Below are 21,976 nucleotides of genomic sequence, written 5' to 3' on the forward strand. Positions count from 1 at the left end.
CTTGTCTTTTTTCTGGGTTCACTAGCGATCATATAGAGTATACATAAAGGAGGATTTAGCATTATTCATAGAAAATTAATCTCGAACTTTGGAAAATATCTTTTGAGCGAATTTTTTTCAACTAAACATGTTGATACAAGTTTATCTTTTTTCAACAGATATAATAAGCTTCTATAAAGAAGCAATCCCAAATACTATATCAAACAATGCAAAAACGCATGTAGATTACACGACTACTTGTCTATACGCATATAAATACCATCTTCTGATATATACATTTCAATACAATGAAATTACTAGAAAATTTTCATCATTGAATTTAGCTTTTCAATCCGTGAGTATATGAAACACAGTTACACGACCACTAAGCCTCATCTACAATATGTATAACAAAAGGGAAAACTTGCCACATAACTCAAAATGACCAGATGCAAAGTAGCATATAATCTTGAGCTTGTAAAAACTTGGACCTAAATGACCAACTATAATGTATACTAGTTATATCAAGTAGAAAGCCCCAAGGTTGCCATATTTTGTGAGCCCATACCATATAGTCAAAAGAATCCTCCTATGGCAACTTTCTGAAAATTAATCATGAGTATAATCAAAGACCTGGAAGTCATCGTATACGAGTTCATTATTATCTGAATAATGAAGCATGAAATAACAAATGCCACAAAGATAGCACGGATTCTCTGGGCCCCACTTGTCACCCACGGTCACTTTTCTTGCTCTAAATATCTTACAGCACGAGCACTTTTGGAAACGCAGTTTTGACTGGAACATAATCAAAGGATAAGCAGCTTGATTCTGTACATCCTCCGGATGGATTAATCTCATGTCTCGAATCACCATCACATGCTTGCAATCACCCTATGTCACCAATAAACATAGAATCAGCTAGTCAAATTTCAGATTCGCTGATCAATTAGCTAGCTGGCAGAATGAGCAAGTTGGATGGTTGAGTAATGGGTGAAAATGGGTTCTTTCGTACAGGTCACAGGCTTCTTGTACAGAAAAAAAAAGAAAAAAAGAAAAAAAAGAGTAAAAGTAGGACTACCTGATGACAGTAAAGATAGCCTGCTCCAAGTCCGAAACTTAAGTCACAAAAACGTGTTGCCTGCATTGCATGACTTGTAAGTTGAGGCAATTTTGGTCTACTTCCACTGCCTAGAATTTTCACTTGCTTCTGCCGCAGTTTCCCTGATACAATGCATTCCCACTTTTCAAGAGCATTCTCATTAGATACTCTCAGCCAATCAAGAATTGGTTTACTGTAGTCTATAGCATGGGCATCCCTTAAATCATTGTAAAATATATCCTACATAGAGATAATATTCGATACATGGGTGAGGAAAGACGGAAAATAGCATATTTTAAAAACACAGCAAGAGATTCAGTAAAGTACTTCTATGAGGAAATATCCAGATGAATCATCCTTTGTGGCTAACTTCATGATTTGATCCGTTAAACAATAGATTTTATCTCTGAGTTCAGTTGATAATTGTTGTCCAAGAACGACGATTTCTTGAGTCTACAATGAAAAGATTTGGATAAAAAATAGCTGTCAAATAAGTTACTAAATTTGTATGAAGTATACAACAACAACAACAACAACAACAACAACAACAACAACAACAACAACAACAACAACAACAACAACAACTGTACCCAATCCCTGAGCGGGGTATGGGGGAGGTGAGCTGTAGACAGTCTTACCTCTACCCAAAGATAGAGAGACTACTTCCCATAAGGACCTCCGGCCAAGAAGTATATATCAACAAAAATTTGTATGTAGTATATATCAACAAAATATAGTTGTAAGAAAGTAGGAAAAAGGAAATTTTGGATTCCAAGAGGTAGTTACCTTAACCCATGTTCCTTGTCTGTTAATATGATAAACTTCTACACATAGAAGAATCTCACTACCATGTAGCGGTATGTAGTCACGAGTACTAGATGATTTCACCTGCTAATAGAATAAAGATGTTACCTATAAAGTTTTCAAGTTATTACCTCCAAGTCGGTAACTTTACAGGCAACGACATATGTAATTCATGACAACATATAATAAACAACTTGATAATAATCGACCATACATAAAATGCAAATGTATAAGATTGAGAAGTATGCCAACCTGGGTCGAATAACTTGTATAATTGAAGGATGACATATGTTCTTTCTTCTCCGGGAGAGTCGAGCATGAAATGGGCCTAGAAGCACTACTGGTCAAATTAACATTAAATCATAAACTAGGCGTTAATTTCCGGAATCATCCAGCCAAAAACCAAATAAGCACAGCAATTTCTTTTAGTATAAAGTCTGAGAGCACATACCTAAAAGAATGTAATCTTGCAGCTGTTTTATCTTCTTCTTGTTTCTCTTTGATTATAGCAATCTTCTCCACCTCTAACATATAATCTTCCTGAAAATTCATAGCAAATAACATAACAATCACTGACATGATTTTTTGTAGAATATATGGACTCATCAAAACATATGACAACTCTCACATGGCATTGATCTCTCATGACCATCAAACTGAAGATACTGTATAACAAATAATATGAAGTAAATAGACGCCTTACTTCATGGGTTGTATCCTTCTTTGTGACTTTCTTTCTTCTCTTTGATATCTGACCATTCATCTTCCTGTTTTTAGTGGTTCCCTTAGATTTCTTGGGAAAATCATTTGAAGGTACATAATCCTCATCTAGTCCTGACTTTCCCAAGCATTTGAGACTGGCATCAGTGACTTCGCTGTCATTTGTGGTCCTGAAATTATAGAATAAAAATATAATATTATCGATGCCGACTTCCTTTCCTTCGAGGCGTAGGGAAGAAAAAAATAATGCAGAAAACCAGTTGGTAAGGAGCATGTGGTTGAATTTCGTTTACGTGTAACAAAACTTGTAAAGTGGTTTACCAACAGCTTGTAGAAGAGAAGCAAATGTCAGAGAGTTGATTAACATTTATAGTTAAGATGGAGAAATCACTTTTGTATTTGAGAAAACAATAGATATGTATATGTAATATAGATATGCGTTTATACCTCTAATGGTCCACATGGGCAAAATCAACAAGTTAATTTAAGAAATGGTCGAATTGGTTGAAAGTCAGGTGTATTTTTAATGCATGTAAATGTAATGGTTATAACCTAGTAATTATCTTCATTGAAGAAACAAAGATAAGTATTAAAGTAAACATAAATATTGAGTTCCTATGAAAGGCTATAAAGACAACTTCCTTACCCATTTGAACACTCTTCTGATGATGGTGATGGATCTCTTGTCACATCAGCACCCTGCAAGAAATCAATGTCATAGGCAGCTTTGACAAAGAGTTTTAGCAGTATACCTTGAGTGATGCTTGGAACGCCATATCAACCAACTCCTCCTCACTTAAAATTTTAAGTTCATCAACCCTGTGAAAGGCATCAGTACGGGTACAAGGAGGGTCAAATACACTGTAGATATTACTTGTATCAGACTTTATACAAAAGCAGATAAGTGATGATTAATAAACAGATCAATATGGCTCAAAGAAAGATGAACCTATAAACCTACAGAAATGAACTTGATAAACCCTAAATAACCTTGATGCACGCTTTATGAAAATGAATTTATTTAATAAATTGAGTTGATGCATCATAGGGAAGACCTAATGGTGACAAATGCACACGATAGCAAAAGAATTAGGCTGATCTCCAGATGAACACAAAAAATTATACAGTAAGAAAGAAACCTCACAAAGAAAATTAAGCACATATCCGGATTATGAGGTTTCATTCAACTATCCTCAATCTCCTACAAGTTATGAGAGTTCACATATGTTTAGAGATGGAATGTTCCTTCTGACATAAAGGGTATGGTAAGCAAAAGTGAATAATGTAAAGGAACCAACCAGCAAACTGTATTCAATTTCAAGTAACTCAAGGAAACAATGAAAATAATGCGACTTACGAAATCTCATGATGTTCTTCAGTTAATTCCAGGCACAACTCCTTTCTGAGATCCTGCATTAACCAATAAAGTCTGGTCAAATACCAAACAAGTTCCAAAAAAAAAAAACAGATCAATCACCACAAATATGGCGAAAATGGTCATAATGTTAAACTGGCATTTGTTTAGTGTCATAGAGGTACCAGTGATTTTTCTAAACAGCATTTAACTTTCAATTTGTGACAAATCACAGGAGTATTAGATACACGTCTTTTTTTAGCATTAGATTATAAAAAGAACACTCCCTCCGCCCTAAAATAAGCGTTATCTTGCTACTAAACAATGCAATGCGATGATTTAGCAACTTCTGAAACCGTATTTTTATTTGCTTTTACGTATAGGAATGTTTAAAGTAAATTCCGACACCTACATAAGCAGGAAAACTTAAATTATAGAGTATAATAAAATAATAAGAATAATGAATGAATGGTTAACCTTGAGTTCATCCTCCACACGTGACCGGAAATTAGAAACACTACCACTAGTACTAAGTGGACCAACCATGTCTGACACGGGCCACCACGAGGTATCGAAACATAGACGTCTGCATATGAATCTTCCATTATTGCTTTAATTCCTCCCAATTACCAGGAAACGTTTGTTTTTACGGTATATAAGATAGTTATTAAATCTGTTGTTGTGTTAGTAATTTCGTCGAACACCTTTAATGCAACCCGATATAAACCCCACCAAAATTCTATTTGTTGACGACATTATTTTGTTTTATAGATAGATACATAGATGGAATATACTAAACTAGCCAACCGACTTACTCAATTACATTATCGATTGAAGGTACTGCATGTTTAGAAAGAATATAAAAAGAAGGAGGATTGTCTATATATGTGATTTTTTTTTAGAAGGATTTTTATTGGGATTGTTATTTATGTACAAACATCAGTTATTATTATCATGAGTACATACAACATGGAAAAACGTTGCTAATTTTATGCATGAAAACAAAGCTGCTTATCCCTCTTATAATCAATTTACATTGAAGAAGTTAATTTGAATTTTATGTCCGGAAGTATCTCATCTCATGGATATATATTAACAAACCCATTTTCCTAATAAAATGCACAAAATATCTCTCTGATTACTTATATAGTTATATACTCGTATATGTTTGAGATTAACATCAGAATGTTTAAAACAAAAAAATCAAAAAACAAACATGAAGAAGAAGAAATCAAAGAGAAGAAACATGAAGAAGAAGAAATCAAAATTATCATCAAAATTATTCAAAGAAGAAGAAATCGTCGTCATGGTCGATAGAATCAGTAACTTACCGGATTCCATCCTTGAGTTAATTCTTTCGCGTCTTCCAACAACAGAACAGGTTATTCAAACCAGCGTCCGATCCCCTATACAACATGAGGATAAATTTACAGAGTTTGTGTCTTGGGCTTTAGCACCAAACAAATTTACAGACTGTAATTTGGAGAGTTTTCATTTAAATTATTCACCTGATTGTTTTAACTTCATGTCACGGTTTATTAATGGGTGGCTTGACACCGCTATCATGCGCAATGTTAAGTTCATTGACTTAACGTTTCACCTTTAACAAAGGTGACGGCTCTCTTGTGTGGTTGCCCCGTAGTCTGATAACTTACAAGTCGTTGAAGGCATTAAGGTTGGATTTGTGTGGACTATATCTACGTTTGCCTGATCATTGTGCATGGTTTGCAGCCCTCAGGGTACTCGAGTTGAAAAGTGTTTCCAATTTACAGTTTTTTTTTAATTCTACAGTTTCTAAGGAGCTGTCCATTACTCGAGGATTTAGGTTTAGTAGATTCCATGGTTGCAGTGACTTCTCTTATGATTTCAATCTCGACAATCAAGACTTTGAGAATTCGTTACTTGCTCAATGTAAGTGCTGTTAAGGTTTCTTGCCCGAAACTTGAGTTTTTGGAGTATGAAGGTTATCATAGTTCTTTGTCTATTGAATATTGCTGCGGTTCCTTGAAGAAAGCTGTGATTGTTTTTAAAGACAAGCCGCACAACCTGACTTCATCTGATTTAGACAGCATCATACTACTACCTACCTTGGAGAAAGAGAAATACTTGTACAACACGCTGTTTGTTGAAAAATCAAACGCGGAATCTTTGTCGCTCAACCTTCCTGCCATTCAGGTAGAGAGCTACTTGTACAACATTCCCAGTCTGTAAAATTCTGTCTTTTTGAATTCAGTGATACCAATCTACAAATTCTTCCAAATCCAATTGGTCTGTTTAACCGACCTTACTTAATCGTGCATTTTATGTGAGTAAACATGAGTAGAAAAAAATCTTATTCAAACAAAAACATAACTTAAGTATACCTTGATTTTTTAAACAAACATAGCTTAAGTATCTTAAAAATAGAAATTAATTTTTTTATACCATTTTCTCTTGATGAAAGTATCTGACGAGCGGCCAATTGCTTAAAATACAACTTACTAGAGTTTTGCTGAATGCAATATCTTACATAAAAAATTTGTAGTTTAGTCTTAATGCATCCTTGCGAATCATTGATATATAAAGTATATCCTTCCATTTATGCTTACCCTGTTGATATATCTAATTGGTGGTCAATATAGTTTCTTTAATCATTGGTATTTCCGTTAGCACCTAAGGGCATATGAAAGGGTTGAACTGCATGTTTTGATTTGTGTTACGCTGCAGATTTCTAAACATTTGGTTTTCGAAAAAATCCATATGTTTTATTATAATTTAGGGAAAAAAGTTTGCAGCCAGTACGTAGTTATCTCAAAACTTTACTTGCTCTAATTTTGACAGTGCCCTGGTGCTTCATGGAATACCCATCGATATCTCCCTGCACTTCTTCGCAATGTAAAGACATTGGAGATAACGATAACTATTGATGCCTTCAACATGGATATACTCATCCAGAATCTCATATGTTCTTCCAATCTGGAGTCCCTTCATATGATCATTCAAAAGGTAGTCTTCCTGAAAATCGTAATTCTTATAGCGGCTTCACGGCCCACTTTCACACTGTACTTGGTGTACTTGTATATTTTATCCTTAGCATACACATGTTAAGATACACTCTACCAAGTGTGTAAAAGAAAGAGACTTGCAGATACAAAAATTCTTCTAAACAAAGTTCTATTCATTGAACTGTAGGTAGTAAAAATGTGTAGAGCGGGTAACTAACGGGGTTTGGGCAAGAATGCTTAGATTTCTCAGATGGGTCAAAATGGGTTCAGTCGAGTTTGCCTGTATGCACTCTTTTTTTAAGCACAGTAATTGGGAACTTTTAAACATCTGAGTTATAATTATTCATCTTTTGGGAACAGAATTTATTGGTTGCATATGGGTGCCTTTCAAATTTGAATTTTGCAATATGCGTACCTCATCGTTTCCTTCATTTTTAATTCAACTCTAAATGCATGTTATAATCCGCTTGACCCACCCATTTTGTCACCTATAATCTTTTAGTATGTAACTATGAGATAGGCACAAAACTAGACATTGCGTTGTTAACTGGAGTCTATAAAAATGACTAAACCTAATTTTTGGATTAAAACTAGCCTCAATACTTTGAGGCCTTGGGACTTTATGTTCATAATGATGTCATGCTTGCCTTTGGTACTCCGGAGAAACAAATCTTAATCGAACGTATATTTGCTCAATGGTTACTTGGGAATTGGGATCCTTGCGTCCATTTTAAATGTTCTTTTACATAAATATATGGAGTAATACTTTAGCTCAGATTTATTGTTAATAAAGATCAGAAGCCACATTGACCGGTTTTTTACTTAAGTATTTTGATTTTGGTACCTCAAGATGAACATCTTATCTTTCTAACTTCTTTTTTTTATAACGATACAGGAATTCCTTAAAGCTGGCAAATTCTGGGATTTTGATGTAGCTAAAACGAGGATGATCTTGCGTCTTCGTCTAAAACGGGTCAAGTTTTTGGATTTCATTGGAGAAAAACAGAGGCTAGATATAGCCCTTTCATTACTGGAGCATGGGGATGCATTGGAGGAAATGGTTTTTAGTTGGCGGGACTTCAAATACACTAAAAAAACAAGAGAGGCGATGCATAAAGTGTCAACTTCTTACAAAGCTTCTTCAACTGTCAAAATTATCAATCTTCTCAACTAATGACCCCGCAAGATTTCTTTTAAAGAGCTAGCTAGTAGTCATACTTTTCTTGTGAGGTTTTGTAACTGAATTTCTTGGCCTCAAATGTGTTTGCTTTTTCGGCTTTGATTTTGCAATACCCAAGGTTTATGCTTGCATAACCATAAAACCAACCGAGAGAAGTGACAATGTTGCAGAAATGAAATGGAGTTATTGTTCTTGGTTTGGTATCATGTTCGAGTAACAGAAAGGAAAAAAAAATTAAACCTAGGCTTTTTCTTGTTTTCAAAAACTCCTGGTTCTAGTTTGATTAAACTTTGTTTCTACTGATGTAATAGAGTATATTAATAAGCAAACAAGATGTTTCAGAAGTTTTACAAGTACTCGTACAAGATTAAGATCATAACTGACGTCAAATCTAGCCACCAACATTTAGCTGAAACACATTCATTAATGTACAATCCATGTTGAATGGTAAAGCCTTCATACGGCACAGGCGTACTGAGTTGTAAAATGCAAAAAATGGGGTGGTGGTGGATAGGATGAGTGAAATGGTTGATCATATCATCCAGCTGATTCTTTCACGTATTTCAAGTAATGTAGAAGTTGTTCGAACAGGCATCTTCTCGAAACGATGGACTTATTTGTGGTCTATACTTCCTTCAATAGACATTGATTGTAATCGATCGAGTAGGTTAGACACCCATTAAAGATTTTGATAAGAAAATATATATTCAAAATGTTTGTGTTTTGGGTCTTACAAAGGCATTTACATGGTTTGGAGAGTTTTCGTTTATGTTGTTATGACTACATTAATATGTCTACCGTCAGAAAGTGATCACCAGGCCTTAAGAATGCATGTCGTTGATCGAGTTTTAGGCCGAGTCCGGCTGACTCGACTCCTGAACCCAAAGTCGGATCAACCGATTTTCACAACCTTGATGATAATGATACACTCATACACACGTTCATTTGACCATCAACCAAAATACATACTTGCTAACTACCTTTAAGCAGTGTTACTAAATACTAATATACTAATACTAATACTAATACTAATAATCTATATATCTTGATCCGATCAAATTTAATGTGTTATCTCTCATGATGTATTTTTTTATTCTTCTATTAATTATTTTACGAGTTATTTTTGTGTTTAGTTCTATGTTAAAATGAACTAATATGATATTTTTTTAAGTTCAAAATATAACATATGTTATGTAATTTATTTAAATACTCTCTTAGGTGTGATCGTGTACGTGACCCAACAACACATCGGCATTACGTTTGCTTTATAAAAAAACTAGCAAAATGCCCGCGCGATGCTACGAGGTAAGATGATGAGGGTGATAGTCATAGAGTGTGATAGGTCATAGGTGGTGATAGGTCATAGGAGGTGATAAGTCATAGAGTGTGATAGGAAAATGTCTTAGCCAAACGAGCTCCGCCGTCAGATTTTAAAATTTGTCGAAATTATATTGAATGACATCTCTAATGAAAGAGCATGAAATTTTAAAAACACCTATATAATTTTTATAATTCATCGATGTATGGTTTTTGAGATAAAATATTTTGAACGAATTAGAAAAGTAAATGCTTTATAAAGTAGTAGGGATATTCAAAATTATGAGGAAAAGAAAGTAAAAATTAAAATTAAAATTTATGTTATACAAAATATTTTCTAAATGTAAAAAGAATGTAAAAATGTCAATAAGATTGATGATCCATTAGCACCTTACCTGCGCAATCCAACGGTTTTTATGGCGGCTATGGTGTGGGGTTGGGGGCGGCTGTTATTGGTAGTGGCTGTGTTAGTGATGTTAGATAATGATAGATGTAAAAGTAATTGACGTAAATGGTTAATGTGGATATTGTAAAAGGAAAAAAAGATTGAGAGTGTTATATACTTGTTAAAAGTATTTTAGTTATTTTTCCATGTAACTTTTAACATGAGAGAGTTATATTCGTTATTATAGCACGTTACCCGCACAATGCGGCGGTAGTCGTGGCGGCGACGATGTGGTGGTAGATGCGACTATTTGTGGTAGATGAGACGTCGATTGATATAGATTATTAATGGGGATATTTTAAAAAATAAAGGATTGATAGTATAACTTAATCATTAATGTTAAGGGGTAGTGTAAGTAAAAATATTTTAGTGTTAAGTAAAAATATTACATATCTTAAGGGTGGTAGATGAAAATATTACATGGAAGGACATTTTAGACATTTCCCCCATATAACTTCCAACATGGGGGCATTTTCTTTAATAAGTAGTATAGATATAGTATAGATTAATAAAGTCTTTAACATAGAGTGAATTATTAAAGTTGTAGTTGATAAATCTCTTATATAAATAAAATAAGATTCTTATGACATCATTATTTTTTAAATAATGTTTACTTGTCACTATTACACTTATTTAAATCAAGTTTATCTTTTTTATCTTTTTGATTTATGACATCATTATATTTAAAGTTTAAATTATTTTCTAACTGATTTATAATTTATGTCTTTTTCTAACGTAAGCCCAATGTAAATTAAAATGTAATTATTTAATTTATTTTTTTCAGATTTTTTTTTGTTTAATTTACTTATGATACTAAACTTTCCTTCTTTAAGTTTATTTTATTTTTATTTTTTATTTATGATGTCATTTTTTATAGAAAAAAAAAATTAAGTTCTTATGTTCTTTAGAAAACTCTAACAATTTATACATGGTCCTTTAAATTTTCATCATTTAAATAATTTAATCATGATAGATTTTTAAATTATCTATATATTATGCAAGTTAATAAGCTAATTATATCTATACTCATTTATAAATATTATCACACCCTTCATTTTTAGAGATAGTTACATACGGAATTACTAAAGTACCCTTAATAAACACCCATGATGGAAAAGGTTTTTATGAAAAACCAAATTTGCCCTTAATGAATTAATTTATGCTCTAAATCTTTATTTTAATAATCAACACTTTAAGTCTTTATCTTCTAAAAAAATTTCACTATCATAATTACATAAACCTACACCACTTGACACCGCCACCACCACCAATAGTACCATCACCGACACCACTAGACCGTCTTCCCCACCACCGTCGTCGCATTGCTCAGGTACCATGCTCTTATATTCGAAATTTAAGGTATACTATTTCGAGATTATGAGTATGGTTGAACTATCTCATAGTTCTTAGAAATCGACGTAATTTGATATTACAAAACTTTTATTAATAAGCCCGGGTTGAACCCGGGTTATTAGCTAGTAAATAAATAAAATAAAATGTAAAAGGTCTAAAAAAACAAACAAAAATAAAAGGCAAAATAAATAGTTAAAAAAACTAAGCTTAATAGAGAAGCAACGCGCCGTCGTACGCGGCGGGCATGCATACCCTATAAGTACATGTAAGTAGATTCCGATAACCCCACCAGCACTAATTAATAATGGCTGCTGCTTCCACCTCTAATAATATTATTTCCACATTTTTTCTCTTGTGTATCGTCTATGCTTTCCTTTGGACTTCACTCTGTTTCCATCCCGCCATTCAACATCACCCTTCTTTCCCTCCATTTATAGGTACCCCTCACCCACATCATAATCTTAATATACATATACGTATCTGTATCTATATTATTTTGATTTTGATGTGTGTTGTTGTTGTTGTTGATTGATCGTTGATACAATTTTTTTTTATTAGTAATTAGTAGTAGCTGATTATATATATAGTTTGACACTTTAACTTTTGAAATATCAGTATTTTACTTGCATGTTTAATAGGGTTTTATCTAGGTGCTTTTTTTTTGTTTTGTTTTCCAATCATTATTTTTCGGTTCCGTTGGTGATGAGTGATGACATGCTTGTTGTACGTATCTGTCGCGGCTTAGGATCAAAACGAATTAAATGAGATGCCTTAAAACGACATGGCGTATATCTTGATGGCAATGGGCGGGGTGATTTGCTATTTAGTTACAATAAAAAGTTATAACCAACAATCACATTTTTATGTCACCTGGCTTGTTTTAAATTATAGACTTGAGACCGAAATTGGTTAATTAGATGCCAATAAATCAATCTGAAAAAATGGTGCTTTCTTTAGTAGAGAGAATGAAAGATTGGAGATACTGAACTATTTTTTGAATTTGTGACCACAGGAATAGACGAGCAAAATCCAGTTATATATTTGACTCCAACACAGATTTACCAAGGATCCAAAGATGTTCTTTCTTGTGGACGTGTTCTTGTATCTGGTGTATCTCGATTAAAGCTGCAACATTATGCTAACGTGTATAATGGGTTCCTTTTTACTATGCCAGTTCTGTAGTTATAGCAGTTTTAGCTGTTGTTCTCGTGCTTCTCTATCAGGTACACATTTCTCTTCCACCTACATGATATTTGGGAAACTATTTGTCTTGAAAAAACTTGTCATTCATCGTAGTGATTAGAGGACACCTCTGATCGTTCACCTCTAATGTGACACGTTCCCTCCCAGTTTGATCAACGAGCATCCATCACAGAATTCCCTCAGTATCAATGAGAACGAGCCCCAACTCCAGAGTCTGTTCATCTACTTCGTCCTTTTAGTAACTGAGAACTAAGCATGATAGCCATCCCTTTCCACCTACCTTCCACGTCTGATTTGATGGAATTTTCTTTCAAAATGCTGCATCCTGTCGAATGGCGGGTCCATCGTCTATCCCCAAGGTAAGACCCCGAATGCTGAAGTGATGGGAAAGCTCAAGTAATCCCTAGAGAACTGAGAAGTCAGATTAGCTCTCTAAAATGAGTAGAAAAGTCTAGCTTACCATTGAGTTAGCAGCTACCGGTCAGTGATCTCAGTTCACCCAGGTTCATTCGCAATGGGACAACTCACCCAGCCATGATTCATGACAGAAGAGATCGAGCACAAAATGGAGTTTCCCTCTTGGGTGAGGCTCACGTCCGGAAAGAATCTTTTTCAAGACTTTATCTCCTATGTTGGTACTAAACAGAATAGGTATTAGTTTGATAATGGTTGGAGCAGCAAACTCGGATTCGGCAAGAATCTCATTTTTTGGTAGTACGAAGAGGGAATTGGCCCAAAAATTGGATAGGGGTCAAGACGCGGGCGCCGGCGGCCGACTCAAGTGCCCCCCGAACCGCGCGAAATGGTCGCATTAAAAAGAAATCAAATGGATAAATACTCAATTCTCTGAGTTCTTTTCCCTAATCTAATTGAACTTTAGGGACCAAAGGCTTGTTCAAATTCATTTCAACGCTTATGCGTGCAAAATTTCCCCTTGTCTTTCTGGCTGACCTAAAAAGTCGTATTCCTGCCATGCCTATTATCCAGTGCTAGAAGCTTCGCCAGAAGCAAGCAAGACGAGGTCGCTCTGCTTCGTAGACAAGGCTTGTTCCGTACTTTACTTACGAGCTCGTGTAGTACTCGCCCCTATCTCTTCTCTAAAGGGGCGCACACTCGCTGTCTACTAAATGAGCTCACGAAGCGATCTGGGAGCGAAGCCTTAAATTGAGTTGCTTCCCCCCTTTTCTTTTCCCTCACCCTACCCTTTCATTTCCGCTTAAGCTTCAAAGCCTTTCTGACTCGGCCTGGCCCGGTCGCCCTACGCGACTGGCGCTTCAAAAGGCGAAACTCTCGTCGTAGTTTGGCGACCTAAGGGGCGGAGTCCCCACGTCCGCTTTTCTCTGCCCGAAACCCAAGAAGTTGGCTTTGCCAACACAACATTAGGGCCGTCCCTTCATTCTATACTGACCCCGTCCCGGGCTGGCTTTTTGGGAAGCCAATATGGTGAATCCGTCGGGTGGGGAAATAATCCCTTCCAATTCAGGTTCCGGGGGACCATCACACTCGAACTCCTGGACGGTTTTCAATGTCACGTCTTTGGCTCTCTGGTTTCTAGGAATTTATTTTGTAACTATGTTATCTTATTTTGTTGAGCAGGCAAGGAAATTATTGCCCGTTGGTAGGAGAAATACCTTTTATCTTTGTATATTGTCTTCATTAGGAAGTGTTTTCTCCCTTACAGTTTGCCTGCTTTTGCTTTTTAGTTTTTATAACACACATTTTTTTCGAGATATAATTCTATAATGGTGGCTTTTAAAAATTACTCGCAAATGATGTATAATTCCAACTATACTGATTCTTTTCCAGACACACTTTAATTGTTTTGCTTATAAAAGTAGATAGCACGTCAACGTTTGTGTTAGACTTACGATGTGCAGTTTCTTAATTGCTTATGTAAAATGTCATATTTACCTATTGGTACACGTGTAGTCGTTAAAATTACTCAAACAACTGATTCACTACTAAATCTGGAAATCGGTGGAAAAAAAAAACTTTTCATCCCGGCATTGGAACCTTTGACTTCTTTGTGCAACTTTGGGTATTTATAACAATTATTACTTGTAATTTCTATGGATCTTTCAATCACAAATATTGTGTTATATATATTATATGCATTTGTAACTTGTCTTGTATAATTTGTCAGATTGGAGCATGATCTTTTGTATTACGCAACCTCTCTGAATGTCTGGATTTCGTTCTCTTAAACATGGGGATAAGTCCAGAAGTTCGCAACTTGGTAAGTCCTTCCTTTTTCACATTATTGGTTACTTTTGTGGTGCAAAAATCTGGTTTTTACAGTTAAGCTGCATCATTTATTTTGTGCTAACACATCTTATGATAAGTTTATATCAACAAAGTAATACAGCGAACTTGGATAGTGAGTAAAAGTTGGTCAATTGATTTGCTCCCTATGACCTATATTATCCATGAGAAATTGACTATGTATATTATATTTCAATCTTGCAGGTTTATCATTTTGTTGTGCTTGGAATCATCCTCTTGGGAGCTGCTCTTGGATATTGGCTGGTTCGAAGATATGCTATTTCAGAAGATGATGAAGTTAATGTTGGTGTAGCACAATTTGTCAAATGGTCCATGCTTGTTGTAGCAGTCACATGCATTTTCCTGGTAGGTTTTATGTGCATTAATTACTTATATCCAAAGATGGTAATGCATAGGTTAGCTCATTTAAGCTCGCTTAGTTATTCATCTAATGGAAATTAAAGATCACAAATTCATAATAATTAATAAATTAACACTTTTATTATAGAATTTCTTTTAGTATGGATGAGCTTATATATATATTGTCTTTTTTCTTTTAGTGTTCGGCTGCTTGTTTAGAGCTCCAACTATATACTCGTATTTTATTACACTTTGTGCTGTATTTTTTTCCTTTTAACCTATGCACCAACTTTCTAATGTTTCCATCTCTTTTCCAGAGTACCAAGGACAACCTTCTGGCAATGGTGGCAGTGGGGTCTTGTTTGGCAATATATTATGTGATCTCTTACATGAAATGGCGCCACCATCAGTAAGTCCCACACTGCTCTCTTTCTTCTTAAATTGATTCAAGTGATAACATTGTATCACGATAATCTGATTTGGGTACTTTCATATTCAAAAATACGTTTCCTTAAAGTTTCTATTTTGAGGGTATTGTTTATCAGTGAACTTGTGAATGTTTTCGTATGTGGAGAGATGAAGATGGGTTCCATAAGATGAAAACGATAAATCAAATTTGCCTTGTGTTAAAGAAGAAAAAGTAGGTCCCCCAAATTATAGTAACTTGTTATGGTTCAAATACTGGCTTTGCGGAGTTGAGATTGCATATGGTTGCAATCTGAGTTGATTCGAATTCAAATTCAAATATGACTCGAACTCATCTCGAAATTTTTATGCTAAGCTTGACGAGCCTTCATGATGTAACTTGTCAGCTCGAGCAGCTCGATAATGCTATATCATAGCTCAAACTCGAGTGTAAATGCTTGAATATAATATGAAAAATCATTTCCTTAATTATAAGTATTACAAATACAAGTAAAAAGTAGATTATTGTCCATTGAGTGGAACGTTGAGGTTTTAGAGCATACTGGTATGGTACAATCCAGAGTTTTATGTCATTACAAATATATCGCTTACTATGATGATTACATGCAGGGATCTATCATATATTGGAATGCATAATCTTCGGGCTAGGAGTAAACAGACAAGCCCAAAGCAGGGACATGCTGAATTCCTTAGCAAGTCAAAAATGAATAGCCCTTTGAGAAGTCCTTATAGTCGACTGGTAAATTCTTTCAGATGGTTCAACTCCCCTGTTAAAGGTACATATCCTTACGTTCTGTAATATAGGTGCATGCTATACAAAAAGTAGTACATTTGAACACACTCTTTAATTGAGATGGCACTATCGACCTATATGGCGGTATACTTGTAGATGACTCATGACTTGCTTCAAGAGTTCAAGGTATGTTTTGTCACTACTGGTCAAATGTGCAAATTCAAAGTAAACGGCTCAAATGGATCGACAGTTGCCCAAAGTGTTTTCTTGATGCGTAAAACCTCCTATATAATCTTGTTGATAAATTTTTATCACGAAATTATATATCTTTTGTAATCATATGACATGCCACCATACTTGGAAAAAGGTTAGACTCAAGTGTTACAGGTCAGTCCGACTTGCACCGAAGTTAGCACATGTTTTGGCCCGTTACCCAACATCTCCAACCAATTCATTTTGCTATCTCTACTTAGTCATTTTTTCTTATGTTAGTATTTGAAGGCATGTTCTCCCCATCAACCAATACAGGGTCAGTTGGAAGGCGATGCGATGTTTACTCTACATTTCACAAGACTCCAAACAGGAAGAAGTTTTCAGAGGAAGAATGGGAGGAATTCACCGAAGAGTCAACCAGACAAGCAGTTACTGAACTGGCATCTTCTTCTGAATTCTCTGATTGGCTCATCAATAATGCCAATAGAATCAAACTCGTTCCAGAAGGTAGTTCAGATGACGATCTAGATGGAAGTAGTTCAGATTCTACAGAGAGTACATTGAACAAAGAAATAACAGGCTAGGGTTTCTCAACTGGTAGACATACAAGTGAAGTAAATGCGTAAACTAGGAGTTAACTATGTCGATGACATTAGAATACAAATATCACAGAGTTAATGGTTTTTCTTGCCCCAATTCACTAGCAAAAATATGATCAATATCATTAGTGACCGATTTTAATAGTATATTTGTATAGTTTCTAGTCAATTTTGTAGGCCTTGTTCTAAGCTATCATGTTTTTGTTTCTTTCATGGACTACCTTTCATGCAAATATATTTTGTGTAAAATGGTAAAAAGATAGATTACCATTTTATTTTACAGTGGATTGATAACTTGATACTGAATTTGATTATCTTTCTGCCTTTGAGAATTTATTTCGACTTTACAGGGTCAAATTTAGTGCCTTTTAAGATTCAAAATTTGCTAGATTTTTATATATATATTTTATGTTGTTAATTGTTGAAACCCGTAAACAAAAACAAGCCTTGTTTCATGGATAATTAAAAAGTCAAACTTTGACATTGTCAGAAGCAACTATTTTGATTAGTTGTTTAGATGCATCAACAAGGAACCGTTAGCCCTTGTATCAAAGTTGATCACATTTTGGAATTCATGGCTGTCTTTGACCATGAAGGCACTCCAATACAAAGTTGACCAAATATAAGCGTCTTTGTAACATTAAAGTAATATTCAAAATAGACATTACAGTAACATTATGAATCTCTTATAAAGCTAAAACTTCAATGGTGTATAAAATATAAATTGCCTACATGACGTAAAATGAGTTGTCTAAACTGTAACTATATTGTTAATAAAACAATATGTCAGTTAATACACTATGATCAGAACTCTAGAAGCAAATAATTTTGATAATTGATATAGAGAACGACTTGGTTAAGGGTGACATGGGCCGGCTATACCGCCTCTGATATAGTGGCAGATCCAGTTTTTTTTCCACTAAGGTCATTTCAGAAAATTTTCTCACAAAGAACGCCAAACATTAACGGTAACATATACTTGAATGGATTGTCAAAAGAAAATGAAAACATTTTGTCATACAATGATATCCAATATTAGTTTGTAAAAGATATTGGGAAATCTTTAAAGCATTTCATCTTCTATACTTACACAGTTAATATTAGGTCACCTAATATACTATGATCAGAACTCTAGAGGCAAATAATTTTGATAATTGATATAGAGAACGACTTGGTTAAGGGTGACATAGGCCGGCTACACCGTCTCTGATATAGTGACGGATCCAGTGTTTTTTTTCACTAGGGTCATTTCAGAAAATTTTCTCACAAAACGCCAAACATTAACGGTGACATATACTTGAATGGATTGTCAAAAGAAAATGAAAACATTTTGTCATACAATGATATCCAATATTAGTTTGTAAAAGATATTGGATGAAATCTTTAAAACATTTCATCTTCTATAGTTACACAGTTAGACTCTCATATATGACACATATGTAGAAATTCGATAGTTATTGGGTTAATTTGAGGATAGGATTGGGACCATCCTGATTCTAAGGTGGTTCTGCTTATGCTCCGTTGGTCACTAGTGCTATATGTAGAGTCTCTAACTTTATATTTGAATATTAAAAAGATTATAAATTTATTGTTATCTATTACAAGTTAGTGAACTTATCTCATTGATAATTGTTAAATCAAAGGATATAAAGTAATTATTTAATTCTTAAAATTTTAAATTACAAAAGCATAACCAAATATTATATATTAGTATTAGTATCAACATTAATATGGATAATTACTTGAAAGTTCAAATTAAACTGATGAGATAAGGAATATACATTTATTATATGTATATTAATCCAATGACCAAAATAGCATAAACACACAAATCTAAACATTTTTCTAATGACGAATGATAGTATATAGAAAGTTAAGTTTGGAAAGCAACTCATACCCGTCGATGTTGATGTTGGCAAGCAAAGACAAACCAACCTAGACATTTTAATATTAATAAACATCATTTTTCAGAAAAATAAGCTTAATTGGCTTACTATATTATGTCAAATAGAAATATGTTTTAATGAAAAGTTAAGAACAAAAAGATTGTCATTTGGTCTTTATAAGATTTACTTTAAAATATCTTGTGTTCGATCTTGAGAGATGCCAGGTATGGTTGTTTTCTTTCCAAATTGAATATTAATTTGTAACGGTTCATGATCAATATAGTACGTGTAAAACTTCATTATTATACGGTGAGATTTCTCTGATGTTTTGTCCCGACTTGAATGTTTGAATGTCTGAATTTATAATTTCTTTTCATACATTGATTTTGAAGCAACCAATCATCGCTATTATTTATCGATGCGTTTACATGCATATAGAAGTAAAAAGATTATCCGACTTAAAATATAAACAAAGGCAGTATAACGTAAACACTTTTCTTTTCCATCATTTTCTAGAACTTATTGGATTTGATGGAAACTTTGAAGTTGCCATATAATTGACAAACTTTGACAATAGGCCAATAGCTCATATAATGGAGGTTGGCCACAAAACATATACTGGTATACTGTATACATACATGGCGTCAATTACATATATCTTTTTAGTTTTTAAATAGAAAGCATCCACCGTCACTCTATATAAATGTTACCCATAATCTCAAAACAAACATAAAATCATCATTGAAAATGAACCATCATCATTTATCAGAACATAAACTTCATATATTATATATATATATATATATAAATGCACTTAAACATAAATCGCTATTATATTATAAATATTATAGGTGAAATATTTTATGACATAAAAATTTTTACGAGAGAATACGATAAAAATTCAATGTGATTCTCGGGACAAAGTGGTCTTTTCTTGTAAAAATTAACTTTTACAGTCTTTAAGGCTGTCAGTATTAATTAATTTGATTGATATATAAAGTACTATTTTTTATACATGTAATAAGTTGTTAATGAGAACCCTTATGACTTTCATTATCATTTTCTTTATTTATATGTTAAAGCATACTATGTATACACTTAAATAACGGAAATTTATGATTAAAGAATAAGCTTTCTTTAGGTGCTAGATTTTGTAAGAACCACTTAATATTATACTCGTATCTTAGATTGATGACGACGCAAGGATAGGAGAAAGCGTGTCCTAGACCAAGATTCCGGCCCCACTTTCTTTTGTCTTGTGTTGGACCATTATCTATTTCAAAACTCCAGATTCTGACCCTGTAGTTTTCCAAGTTTCCATTTTGGCCTTATTTATTTTTATTTACTACGGAGTAAAAAGGTAAAATTAAAAAAAAAAAAGAAAACTACACGTAGATAAAAATATATGAAAATTTTAATGAATGTATATCATAGGTATAATGGGTACAAAAGGATACATAGAATTTAAGGTCATCTTTTTAAAAGGGATGGACTTGAAAGTAAGCTATTTTAATATTATCTATATAAAAAAAACATATCATAATTTAAAATTTTTGATATCAAAGATCAGAAGCTTTACGCGAAAATTTTCATTGGATCTCGGCTAAATGGAATATGCAAATAATACAATTTGTGGACGATTTATATGATGACAATTGCACATGTAGTAGTCATTTTATATTAACGATAATAATAGTTATTATAATGACATAGAAAAAAATAAGAGGTGAGAGAAGAAGTGTCAAACCATTAGACCTATGATAACGAAACACTGGAAAGTACAAGGCATATGAGTTGCATTTACCAACAATGGAGTTAATAGGGGCCAAAATTTGGTCGGGTTCAAAACACATAGACAAAAATCATAATTGATCAAAATAGTGGGCAGGGTTATGCAATCGTCCTAATACTACTCTAGTGGTTAGTCATGGGGAGCAAAACGTAGCTAATGTTTGAGTCATATAAGTGAACTTGGATGAGAAATTGAGAACGATCTACAATTACCGATGTCTATAACAAAATGGTTAAAACCTTATGATGATACACATATAGATAAATAGGGTTTTACAAAATAATTATGAAAGTTCACACTAAAAAGTGTGAATTTTTAGTTGTACATACCTTTTAATGTAAAAAAAATTTAGTTATATATATTTTTATACACATAAAAGCTAGTGTGATAAAAATTTTAATTTGTTTACGCTAACTAAAATTGTGAACAAATAAAATATTTTTTGTAGTATTAAATACTCGTACAATATAGACTGTACAAATCATTTTTTTTTGATAAAAACATTAAATCAAATGGTATAATTATCACTTCCCATATAGATATGTTGTTTATATATTACAATATTGATACAATGGTAGTACAAAATCTAATGGATCAAAAGTTGTACATAAAGAAATAAAACCACACAAAGTATAATCGTCACTATCCTCCTTCAATCAATCAATTACCGCATCGATTTGTATGTTTTCCTTTAGTCACATCATTAGTTAAACGTATATGACTAGTAATACTCGTAATATTTGACACATGATAACATAAAAATATCAAATGTCACCAAACAAATCTTAAAAAAAAAAATTAAAAAAAAATAACTGCTTAGTGCCGCTTCCCGCGAGTTTTGAGCCCCAATATCTCGACGGTGTATGGGGAGATTAAGATGTAGACAGACCTTACCTCTACCTAAGTATAGATGCTGCTTCCAGTTTCTACCTAAATGGTAGAAAATGCCCTCCAACCTTTGCATGGGATGAGGATCGAACCCATGATCTCTGTCTCCAGAGACAAGGGTGTTTACCACTGATCCAGTCATGCTGCTTTAAGCAAATCTTAAAACAAGCACATCATAATTTTTTTTATTATATACCACAAGGTTCAAAATCAAAAGCAAACTATGAATTACGAAGAACACTACCGTATACGAGTAATTACAAATCAATAGGAATATTTTATCCATATGACCAATTTCTATAAACACTCACCTAAGTTGTAACTTCCAGAACCATAGGTGCCAAATTGAAAACTGTTATGTTACCACATAATAATT

At 33.7% G+C, this 21,976-nt stretch overlaps 1 protein-coding gene and 1 pseudogene across 3 annotated transcripts; one reads left to right on the plus strand and one right to left on the minus strand.

Annotated features, from left to right (window-relative positions):
- Positions 1–293: 293 nt before the first annotated feature.
- On the minus strand, positions 294–4,748 carry LOC122605502 (annotated as a pseudogene).
- Positions 4,749–11,496: 6,748 nt separating this feature from the next.
- Positions 11,497–17,348, plus strand: LOC122602819. 3 transcript variants are annotated; one of them, XM_043775418.1, is made up of 7 exons: positions 11,497–11,675; positions 12,251–12,461; positions 14,585–14,677; positions 14,908–15,069; positions 15,381–15,472; positions 16,099–16,265; positions 16,379–17,348. In XM_043775418.1, exons 3-7 carry the CDS (start codon positions 14,648–14,650, stop codon positions 16,387–16,389), a joined length of 462 nt encoding a protein of 153 aa, XP_043631353.1. In that variant the 5' UTR covers positions 11,497–11,675; positions 12,251–12,461; positions 14,585–14,647; the 3' UTR covers positions 16,390–17,348. The 3 variants fall into 3 exon arrangements, with proteins under 3 accessions (XP_043631353.1, XP_043631354.1, XP_043631351.1); XM_043775419.1 differs by having other exon boundaries at positions 16,099–16,228; positions 16,294–17,348; XM_043775416.1 differs by having other exon boundaries at positions 16,099–17,348.
- Positions 17,349–21,976: the final 4,628 nt, after the last annotated feature.

Source organism: Erigeron canadensis, chromosome 6, assembly GCF_010389155.1.
Source record: "Erigeron canadensis isolate Cc75 chromosome 6, C_canadensis_v1, whole genome shotgun sequence".
NCBI classification, from domain to species: domain Eukaryota; kingdom Viridiplantae; phylum Streptophyta; class Magnoliopsida; order Asterales; family Asteraceae; genus Erigeron; species Erigeron canadensis.